Source organism: Dreissena polymorpha, chromosome 7 (genome assembly GCF_020536995.1).
Source record: "Dreissena polymorpha isolate Duluth1 chromosome 7, UMN_Dpol_1.0, whole genome shotgun sequence".
NCBI classification, from domain to species: domain Eukaryota; kingdom Metazoa; phylum Mollusca; class Bivalvia; order Myida; family Dreissenidae; genus Dreissena; species Dreissena polymorpha.
Window position 1 is genome coordinate 91,272,500 of NC_068361.1, and position 12,026 is coordinate 91,284,525.

Consider the following 12,026-nt stretch of genomic DNA (forward strand, 5'->3'; position numbering starts at 1 on the left):
ACTTTCAAGCCATATCAGCAAGATAGTTACTAGAATTTGTTTCGCTATATATCTCGACTTTACTCGCTGCAAAATTTCTAAGCGGGGTGACCTAATTACAACTCAACTAAGAAAATTTGCGGCGAATAAAGTCAAGATATAAAGCAAATTTTAATACGTTATAAACCCTTATCATCTTTTTACTTATATGACTGGAATGGAAAGTGAGCGTTATTTAAAAAATTAACAAAAGAAATAAAGGATATACAACGGCGAAAAATTTCTGTCTCTGCATAGACGTCGTCATCTCAACTATCACGTGTTTACCCCCTCTGCATAAGCGTTCATAATTTTTTGCTGGAATTCAAATATTTTCGAATTCATGTTAGGTTTAAAGATAAATTGCTAAATAAACGTAAATTAATTTAAAAAAAAACATGTTTAATACGTGTTCAGAAGTTTTTGTAAAATGATGACATGGAATATGACTCAAACAGCTTTTAATAACAACTATCGAATTCCGAATCTCTAAATCATCGTCTTTTTAAAGAATTTTTATCGTCCTATATTACTTGTTGTATTATACTATTCACTGATGCAATATAGACTGGATTTGATAAGTATTGTAATCTTGATTTGCATATAAGTATTTAGCATCCTTAACAGTTGCATCACCATTTGCTGTAACGTAGCAGCTTGAAATAAAATACGGCCTATAAAATGAATATTTAAATATATTAACAGTGCAATAAATATTTCTCTTGATGCTGCTTAAGTTTTTCAACACAGTGTACATTGAGTATGGATAAGTGTGTAGAAGTGCATAACGACCTACACCTAACTTTAGGGGTTTTGACAACCACACCAAAATTATAACGTTATCCCTTTCAGGCACACTCTTTCGAACAACAGCTTCGCATTCGAGGATGTTATGCTAAACTCCGATATCCAGACAGTGTTAATAGTTGCCAAGTTCCTTCCGATGTATTCAGCAAAGACGAGGCTGAGTTTGCTGTTACCACTGCCAAGAGTATCATGGAAATGGTTGACGCATTGAGTGGATAATTAAAAAACTGATTAGATGACATTATATAATTTTAAAGCATTTAGATGAGTATGATGCTCAGAAACGGTTTGCAGAACGTTTATAATTGGTTCACTTAATGTATCGCTTTGCCCAAGGTATGACCGTTAAGTTGGCGGTGATTAAAATTATAGTAGATGAAATATTATGAAGAGCTAACACCTGCTTTTCAATGGTTCGTATAAAACGTTTACGTATGTAAGTTTAATTATACAAGTATATTTGACTATTTTAAATGATGCATAAACCTGTGCACTGACAGTATGAGTGTTTTATGACTAGTTCTTCAACTAATATTGTATATTAGCGTGTAGTGTAAATTTTTAGTGTAAATACATTCAAATACGGAACAGTTGCTGCGTATATATGCCTTATTTAATTGTTAATTTACGTTAACGTATTTTGAATTTTATTTTGTTTTTAATGCACGATGAAGTGTAATTGTCATGTTTAATTTTTATGACAACACATAACTTTGTTGCTATGACGAATTGGTAATAATGTACTTATCTAGTTGGACTACAGAATACGCGCTGACTAATATGCAATGAACATACGTGTAATGTGTAAATAAGCTATACGTCTATCATACTTTACTCACCTTTTGTTTGCCACGTTTTCATTAATGTAAAAAACAGTAATAGTTAGGAAACTTTGTTTTGATAACACTTCATATTAATTTGAACGTACATTTATTTATTTATTTTTTTTTACGCTGAATATGTCGGCGTTGCTATGATTGTTTATATATTTTAAAGGCAATTTTTAACTAGTGTTTAACTAATACAGTTTTGCTACATGGCGTTTTGCTGTTTGTTTGTAAATAATGTAAATGAAGTAAAATTACCACATTACCACATACTCTACATGTATATAATGTGCCTGTTGATTTTTGAATGTACAATATTATGTTAGATAAATTACTTCAGCCTGTCCCTTATATTGATGTATATGTGTAAATATTCAAATCATTCTCTCGAATAAGTACGCTCATTTGCTTTCACTTAGTTCGTGCATCAAAGTTTACCAGACGATATTCATTACATGTATATGCATCCTAGGTAAATGAAATGTTACACACACTTCTCATGTAAAATGTAATTAGTGTACAGTAGATCTATTGTGTATTTCTGGTGTGTGGTTCTCTGAATCAAATGGTATTTTGTAAATACTACTTAAAATAACTATTTCGTTGTATTGATTGCATACACGGAGATCGTAATGAACACATATATATTTAATTTTGAAAGCGTATATTTATATATAGTTTTGATCAAAAAGCATTGAGGACAATGTCGCATACCATGATTTAAATTGTTATTAAATGGTATTGTCGTGGACGTGCTTTATGATTGTAATACTAGTTTGCTTATGGCATGGACACTATACGCGTGCAGTTTTTTTTAATTATTTATCATTTTCTGTTATTATACTGATGTGTTATACTGATGTTTTAACATATAATTTGTTAGTATAACGATGGCGTTTGTTTCGATAATTGCTCTGTATAAATTAACATGTTCCTGCCCTATCGTTATGAAGTGTGGCTTTGACATACAAAAACGCCTAGGCTTGTTGATATATTACACAACGATAGGACAGTAGCCTGTTTTATGTTTATTTGGCGTAAATGATAGTGTTTAATGACGTTTGACGTGTTTATCATGACGTCATTAAGTACATAGCATTTAGTAATAGCATACTTTTTTAAAATTCTGATATGACATAAATATGTTTGGATATTTTATCGAAATATATTTTGTGTTTATTGTTGGTAAGTTGGAGTGTTTGCCTGTATATTTGATGTTATATTTTGCAGTGGATGTATAGTATTGTCTGTATTAGATGAATGAAAACAGGAAACGGAATATGCTGAATGTATGATAAGCGAACTGAATTATACTGTCAGTATAGTATGTTATTAAGTCACGCATGTGACAGTTTGGTCATGAAATGAACTATACATTTTGTTGCTGCAGGAATAATTGCATTTATATTCGTTTATATGTGTGATGCATTTATTGTAATATGCTCTCTTTTAATAACCATTTTCAAGAGTATCATAAGATTAAAAAACACGGACCAATCATTTCACATAAATGTTTTAAATGGATCGTGTATCCTTTTTTACACCAAAACGCACACACGTTAATTGCGTTGCATCCATGTGTTGATGTAAATAAAGAATTATGGAAACATTTAAATCTTTGCATGTACGATGGTAATACGAGTGCCGTTATTGCAGTATCATTTTGATTTTTGAGGATATGTTCATAATGGTCTAGTAGATGAACAATATTGTCTATACCGACTTTTTTTAGATAAACCGATTTTAAAAATGTATATCTATTTAAGTTTTGTATTAAATACATTTGTGAAACATCCCCAAACATGCACACATGACGATTTAAAGATATAATTTTAAATTTGTGTATCAATATCAAAGTAACCAGTTCGGTTTATATCGAAAATAATGCAAAAAAACTAGCAGTTAAGCTCATTCATTTTTTTCGATATAAGGTTATGTTTGATTTCGAAAATGTCTGTATATTCAGCTAATTAAGGTTTCAAACTTTGTTTTATTTCAATATTTTTTTTAATTTAAATAATTATATACTAATTTTTGAAGATATGTATATGCACATGCATTGAGCTTTGTAAATTGTATTGTTTCGGCCATTTTGAATTTATTTCATATCATTAGATTGTTATTTTTATACTGTTATATAAAAAAATCCATTTGCATAAATAGTGCAAATGGATTGTATTTGATTATCACATTTACCTCCACTCTGGGTGTTTGTATTGTAATCTTTCCTTTATTCGCTCACATGAACAAAACGTGTTCATGGTTTGCTGTTGTTGTAAAGGTCATCGCCACAGTAAGCAACATTCTTCAAACAACATCTTCGGCTACTATGTTTTGCCCATGACGATAAAGATTGTCAGAAACGTTCTTGGAATTACCTTTTAAGAATTTCATTGCATTTGCATGCACTATTGTCTTACGGATCTCTACGGAGATTGTTCATACTATTGCCATTGATTCACAATTTGCTACCAGGAAGGCATGGGTTTTCCAAATAAAGGTATCATGTAAAAACATCAAAGTTTTTCTTCTCTAAAACAGCAAGGGTAGAACTAAGGTATTCTACATGAAACTTCGTCTAAAGGATCTCTACCGGGAGTTTTCCAATTAAGGCCCTATGGTATATTTTGAAAAAGTTGAAGACATTTTCTATGAAGCTGCACAGGTTGTTTGATATTTGGTATGAAACATCGCCTATTTGACCTTTACTATGATTTTCTATACTGGGGGACACAGGGTTTTTTCCCTGTCTGTTGGTTTGTTTGCGTCAAACTTTAACATTGGCCATAACTTTGGCAATATTGAAGATAGCAACTTGATATTTGGCAAGCATGTGTATCTCATGGAGCTGCACATTGTGATGGGTGAAAGGTCAAGGTCATCCTTCAAGGTCAAAGGTCAACGGTCAAATATATGGGGGACATAGTGTTTCAAAAACACATTGTGTTTTATATGTGTGTCTGTCTTTCAACAATGAGCTTAAAATTAGTAACATAAGTATTTAGAATAATTTGGCTTTTCATGATTGAAGCAATACCACGAACATATTCAAGATCTGTGTTACCTTGAGGATTTTGAAATTTGTTTAATACGTAATATTGTATGTAACAGTAAATGAAATTGTGAGGTGTGAACTCGAAGGTATCGTAAGTGTAATTTATGTTGCCTTTATTATGCATCAATATGGTTTGTAATTTATTGTTGTATTTAATTAGTTAATGTAAAACATGATTGAATGTAAACATTGTACATGTGTCACATTTAAAAAATATATAATAATATTCGATTTAATTAATATCATATTAATATTAATGGTTTAGAAAATGAAGAAAGAAACACATTCTAAAACCAATCTTTAAATCAAAATATGTCAAAGCATTGTTATTGAATGTTTTTTAAAACATAGCACACGTTAGAAAAAATGTGTTAACTTTTTGCATTTTATTTGTGTTATTGTAATATGAATTTAGGAAGTGGGTAAGATCAATTGTACAATGTTATCAATGCTGACATGTCAAAATTTGATACTAGGTATGTTTTCATGCGCTTTCACGTATAATGCAGTAATTCATAACTTTTCAGATTACCTGAGCACAACATGCTGATGGTGAGCTTTTTTGTTTGATCGCTTTTTTCCGTCGTTAGTCTTCCTTCGTCAACATTGACCTTGTTTCCTCTCGAGGCCACATGTTTTTCGAATCTTAATGACACATGGTCAGAACATTTGTTTTCCCAAGGATATATTGAATGTGTTCGAAATTGGTTTCGGTTCGTTAAAAAACATGACCACCAGGGTGTGGGGCAGTTTTCCTAATATGGCTATAGTAAAACCTTGTTAACACTCGAGCAATCTTGTTTCAAGCCTAATGTTAATGAATCTTGGTCAGACCATTTTGCTCTCAAGATATCTGGGATGAGTTTAACAATGGTTACGGTGCGTTCAAAAACATGGCCGCCAGAGGGCTTCAGTTTTCCTTATAAGGCTTAAGTAGCAATAGTCAAACCGTGTTGACACTGTAGACGTCAGTGATATTTTAAATCCAATCTTCATGACCCTTGGTAGGATTACTTGTTGTAAAGATATCTTTTCGGAGTTTGCCAATGTGCGGTGCAGCTTTCCTTATATGGCTATTGTTGCTTAATAAAACACTGTTACCATTGTCAAATATTTACGAAACTTGGTTTGAAAATTTTATCTTGGACTATATTGGCCGAGTTTGAAAATGGTTCAAGTTCGTTGAATAACACGGCTGCCGGGTGGGGTTCGTATATGGCTGTAGATGCTTCAGTAAAACCCTTTTAGCTCGACTTTTCGAAGAAAAATTAGAGCTATACTACTCGCCCCGGCGACGGCGTCGGCGACGCCGTTGGTTAAAGTTTTTTATTAAGTCAAATAATTTTAACACTATCAAACATAATTAACTCAAACTTGGAATACTTCTTTATGGCAACAAGACAATTGTGTTGGTCAAGGTGCATAACTCCGTCAGCATTATATTTAGAGTTATGTCCCTTTTTATACTAAGAAAATTGAAAATTTGGTTAAGTTTTCTGTTAAGGTCCACTTTTTTCCCCAAAGTATCAAAGCTGTGGCATTCATGCTGGCAACACTTACTAGCTATCATATGGAGGCATAACTCTGGTTAGCATTTTGACGGAATGTTGGCCCTTTTTTTACTTAGTAACTTTGAATATTTTGTTAACTTTTGTGTTTTGATGCATTTTACTTCTAAAGTATCAAGGCTATTGGTTTCAAACTTCAAATACTTTCTTACTATCATGAGGGTACTGTACCTGGCAAGTTGAATTTGACATTGAATACATTTTTTCTTCTTTTTTTCATATTTTTGAAATATCATGTAATAAATGACCAACCACACACCCACATTATTCCATCACTCCCCCCCTACACACATACATTAAAAGAACGTATTTTGTTTTAAAAAATGGAAAAAAATATTTATTTTTTATTATTAGCTCGGCTGTTTTCGGAGAAAACCCGAGGCATTGTCATCAACCGATGGTCGTGTCGTAACGTCCACCGTCCGCGTCGTGCTAAAACCTTAACATTTTGTTAACCTTTTGAACATTGGCTCTAAAATCAAAGTGCTTCCTCCTACAACTTTAAAACTTCATATGTAGATGCACCTTGGTGAGTTCTACACGCTACACCCATTTTTGGGTCACTCGGTCAAAGTTCAAGGTCACTGTGACCTCTATAAAAAAAATCTGACAAGCTTTCATTTTTCCAAAACTGCACCCGCAGCCGAGCGTTGGCACCCGAGTGCTCTTGTTTTATTTTTGAAAGACTGTCCAACCATCCCACCCAGGCTATTGCTATTAAATTTGAAATATAATGTTATTAGTTTGTTTTATGTCTTTACAAATGTTCAATAGATTGTGGAAAATATACCTGAACTCAGCATTGTCTATAATGTACCACTTCTTTAAAAAAAAAAGAGATCAAAATGTTTCAATTACGGTCCTCTTCCGGTTAGAATATGACCATATTACCTTGACCTTATTGAATATAAGAATTTCACCATGATGGCTTACGTTATATTGTCAAGCACTCGAAAAGTCGAGCGCGCTGTCTTCTGAGAGCTCTTGTTGAAGTCACATGTTTTGTCAAATCTTCATGAAACTTGTGAGGATCATTTTTTTAAGGATATCTTGGCAGAGTTCGAATATGGTTGCGTTTTTTTTAAACTTATGGCCACCAGGGGTCGAGGTAGTTTTCCTTATATGGCTTAAGTAGTTAAAGTAAAACATTGAGAACTATGTAGAAGTCACATTTAAGTCAGGTCTTCATGAAACTTGGTAGGACCATTTGTTCAAATTATATCTTGGCCGAGTTTGAAAATGGTTACGGACCGTTGCAAAAATGGGCTCTCTTCCTTACATTGCTAGATTGAAACTTTGTAAACACTACTTAAGTCGAGTGTATGGTCCAAACTTGATGTAACTTGGTCAGAACATTTGTTCTAATGTTATCTGGGCCGAGTTTGAAAATGGTGTTGGTCCCTTCACAAACATGGCCGCCGGGGGAGGGCAGTTTTCCTTATATGTCTATTGTTAACCTTATTAAAAGATCTACAAGTCACAACTACAGTCAAATCTTCAAGAAACTTTGGTCATATCATTTGCTCCAATGGTATATTTTGCTTTTGAAAAGGGTCCCGGACCGTTGAAAACATGGCTGCCATGACGGGGCGTATCAGTTTTCCTCATATGGTTAAAGTGAAACCTTGTTGATACTATAGAAGTCAAATGTATGGTTCACACTAATGAAACTTGGTCAGAACATGCGTTTTAATGATATCTGGGCAGCGTTTTGGAAAATAGTTTTGGTCCGTTGAAAAACATGGTCGCCAGGGGGAGGGGTAGTTTTCCTTTTGTGGCTATAGTAGAACATTGTAAACAATCTACAAGTCACAATTCAGTCCAATCATCACGAAACTGTGGTCATCTCAATTGATCTAATGATATGTTTGAATTTTGAATTCGGTTTCTTTATATACATGGCTGCCATGGGGCGGGACAGTTTTCCTAAAATGTATGTATTGAAACCTTGTAAACGCTAAAATGACAACATTAATCGGCCAATCTTCATTTAACTTTGTCAGAACATTTGCCCAATGAAATTTCGGCTGAGGTTAATACTGGGACTTGTGAGTTCAAAAATACGTCACAACGTTACATTTAAGAAAGAATCTTTATATTCTATAGTTCATATCCCATAGAGCTTATATCCCAGTCGAAAAATAAAAATTCTCCGAAAAAAGTTATGTTTGCAAGTATTAACACTATCTTCAGCTCAACCTTGTCAGAATATTTAAGTTCCTTAGGGTCTCAGGTGAACTCCTTAGGGCCTATGGCCATCTTGTTTTATTGCATATTTGGTCTGTACTTATGTTCATATTTATATGCACATATTTGTTTGTATTCCATTTTGTTGTGATATATGGTATAACTATAATGAAATGGTATCAGCTATGTATGGCAATAATAAATATAATTTAACTAGCATCTGAAGTAACGTTTTCAGAATAAAAAAATAAAAAAGTAATATTAAACCTTATTGGTTCTTGTTGGGTGACTAATGGACGAATCTTTTGGATATGTAATACAATATTTATAAATCAAGTTTTCGTGTCTTGTGAAAGTACTGGTTTGTATTATCTACGTTGATATAGAATAATTTTATGGAAATTATTGACCAGACACAAATAATTTTGCCGGCGCGTGTGGAAATACACTGTGAAGCAAAAACGACATTAATACGAATAATACGTCTGTCGCTTGAATTGCTACTGAAACTTTCATTTTAACTATCAAAAACAATTGATGGATAAACTGGGTCAGCAGCGTTTGTACCTTCATTATAATTTGTTTCCAACGTTGTTGATATCCAACGTACACATATTGCACTAAAACAAAAGTTAATTTGTTGTTGTATGTTTGATTCCATTAGCTAACAAATGTAGTATTGATTGGTTATATAATGGCATCATCTGAACACATGCGTAAATACAAAAGTTAGTATGTATTAGTTTGGTACCAACCTAATCATCTATCAGACTACGCACGCCGGTAATCAACATTTACTTAGTACTAGTATAACGTAAAGTAATGCATTTCAATGTCGGTTTCTCTTAATGCCTCAGTCAAAGAATTAACAAATGTAATTATGCACGGTTTGAAAGTTAAGTATAAAACTACGAAAGTAAATTACAAATTATGAAAGAGCGGTAACTTAATGAGTGTGTTTATATTTTTTAATAAATATTAATCGTACGTGTCATTATTGATATTGTCATTTTTAATTTAAAAGCCATAAAAAGTCATACGTATTATTGTTGAAGTTTTAAACACACATCATTTTGTAAACAAAATATATTTACACATGTTATATTAGCAAAAGTAATTCCTAAACTGACTGAGTCAGCTTATTTAAAAAGACGGCTTCCAATCAATATATTATTCCCGTAAGAATGTATTTATTTAAGTGTTTTTCATTTAAGAGGTTTATAACAACGCGATATTTAAACGTGTTTACGAAATGGACATAGTTAACGAAATGGACATTGGTTAACGAAGTGCTTTTCTGACATAAACAATCGGTCCATTTAGTAATCAGGGACCGGCAGAGATTAATTAAGAAATGCACTGTTTGAAAATAAAAAATAAGATCCTTATATTGGACGGCTCTCGGCCATATCAGTAAATATAGATATGTCATATAAAAATGACCACATCGAACGGACACCAAAACGTGTTTTGTAACAAAGTATATTAAAACATATTTATATTTATTAAGAATGTAAGAGCTTATAAAACTTCATCATAAACTTATACATGTACAGTTTTATCTGAAAAAATGTATCGGACATGCCGGGCTTCATCAAGTTTGAGCTAATAAAAATCAAAGGTACACACTTCTTTACGCAATATTTTTTGTATACGATACAATACGATACATTACGTCTGGTAAACGGCCAAAACAAAGCAATATATTAATAGAGTACACTATATACTATATAAAAATATATATTATGAAAACAATTAATATGAAGTCCGAAATTCTCAAAATGAACCAAATATATACTATTCTCGGATTGATTGGAGTTTCAGAGATACCAATTGATACATTCTATACCTGGTGGTGAATAACGCGCTTTCAGTAAACTAGCAATCAAATAAACATCATTACAATAAGACAAGTTATGGCTAGAGGTCCGCCATGAAGTATTGAGGTTTCAGAGGTTTGTGCGCATACGCAGGATTGATTCACGTGTTCTTGCCACTTCCGGTCATGATCCACGAGTTCTTGCCACTTCCGGTCATCGACATCGCCTTTCGGGACTACAACCGGTACATTAGGCGACACCTGTCCTGTGGTTACATCGGAAGCGCCGATGGCGATGTCTGAACAGCCGTAAAACTGTTCCTGAGGCCCGCATCCTGTAACAGCGGTTCAAACCGATGTAATTCATGGTATTTATTAATATTACACACATTCGCTCATTATCTGTATATGAAGCCTGGTTTATATAGAGAAAATTTGTTGGATTCGGTGGATTATCGATTTTAATTCACGAGTCATCATAGAAAATAATATTTTCACGAGTGGCGCACCCTCGAGTGAAAATATATTTTTTCTATGATGACTCGTGAATTAAAATCGATATTCCACCGAATCAAACAAATTTTCTTATTATTTTATGCATTTTTTTCCACTGTTTATATACTTGCTAAAGAATTTAACTAAAGAATTTCGCTGGGATAATGACGTCATTTCGTCAAAAAATGACGTCTTTTCACAGTAAACAATGGAAATTAACCATAATTTTCACTGATAATTTTTACTGTTTGAAACAGTAAAGTTATGTTTTAATTCACTGATATTTCTCTATAAACCACAGGAAAGCATAAAATAAAGATCAAACATGATTATAAAAGGGTCCATAATTATTTTGTAATTATCATTATATTGACTTCATCATTGAAAGCAAAATAATTTATCATACGGAGTTTTATTAAAATAAACACTACACAATATCAAAGTGTGTCTATTTTCAAAGGTAACACTACAAGATAACTACGCAGCAGTACACGACAATTTGTACAATACGGATAAGCATTACAAGTTTACAACCAATTAATTTACAGCCCCAAAGGATAAACGATCACTGTTATCAGTGTCCGGTGATTACATGAAATGGACATTATAGTCATGACGATATTTGTCTACAGTTCGCAACATGGGAAATAGTTTGTCATCGTAAATACATGTATTCAAATCCTAATTTGACGCGAACTCGTCTTAGCATATACATTAACCTTGACATAGAAACCTCCTTATCATAAATGACGCAAGCACTTTAAAGCATATCTACCAATGCACCCGATTTTGGTAACCGGATCCACGCCCCAGCTGTTTCCGGTATTGTACCTCCACTGCAATACGCATGCGCGGCATGTAACACCAGCCGGAAGTTTGAGAGAATACTTGATATTCTCCATACCCATGCTGATTTCAAACCGTTTCACTCCTCGGTTGTCTTGCAAGAGATGTTGGTCAAAGCAAGCTTGCTCTAGAGTTTTGTTTACGGCGTCATTTTTGCAGAGACGAAACTCAAACCAGCCTTAAACAAAACATGTTGATTTACAAATGATAAAACAACAGTAAAGCATTGTTTGGTACATATTCCATACAGACTTTTAGTATGGTTTTATGGCAAACAAATAGGAAATAAACATATTTCAAGTAACAAATTGCAAAAAGTCATGTTGATAGTGTTTTGATAATTTCTTCATCAAGCCGGTTAATTCGAAACGTTAATTTGTAGTTTCGTACTTTAATCATTTTCC

General features: G+C 33.1%; 3 protein-coding genes across 10 annotated transcripts in view; 2 read left to right on the forward strand and 1 right to left on the reverse strand.

The window, feature by feature from the left end:
• Positions 1–8,679, forward strand: part of LOC127838615 (sacsin-like) — a 52,114-nt gene extending 43,435 nt beyond the window's left edge. For all 7 annotated transcript variants that reach the window (XM_052366466.1, XM_052366470.1, XM_052366465.1 and 4 more), the window contains exon 9: positions 871–8,679. In XM_052366466.1, the coding sequence (XP_052222426.1) occupies positions 871–1,044 (174 nt within the window). In that variant the 3' untranslated portion in view covers positions 1,045–8,679. The remainder of the gene's footprint in view (positions 1–870) is intronic.
• The window catches only part of LOC127838612 (sacsin-like), a 162,591-nt gene that overhangs the window by 79,555 nt on the left and 71,010 nt on the right, over positions 1–12,026 (forward strand). The window lies entirely within an intron of this gene.
• LOC127838617 (uncharacterized) overlaps positions 9,948–12,026 on the reverse strand; it is a 414,202-nt gene continuing 412,123 nt past the window's right edge. For both annotated transcript variants that reach the window (XM_052366474.1, XM_052366472.1), the window contains 2 exons: positions 11,552–11,800; positions 9,948–10,616 (listed from right to left, as the gene is read on the reverse strand). In XM_052366474.1, coding sequence (XP_052222434.1) covers positions 10,348–10,616; positions 11,552–11,800 — 518 coding nt within the window. In that variant the 3' untranslated portion in view covers positions 9,948–10,347. The remainder of the gene's footprint in view (positions 10,617–11,551; positions 11,801–12,026) is intronic.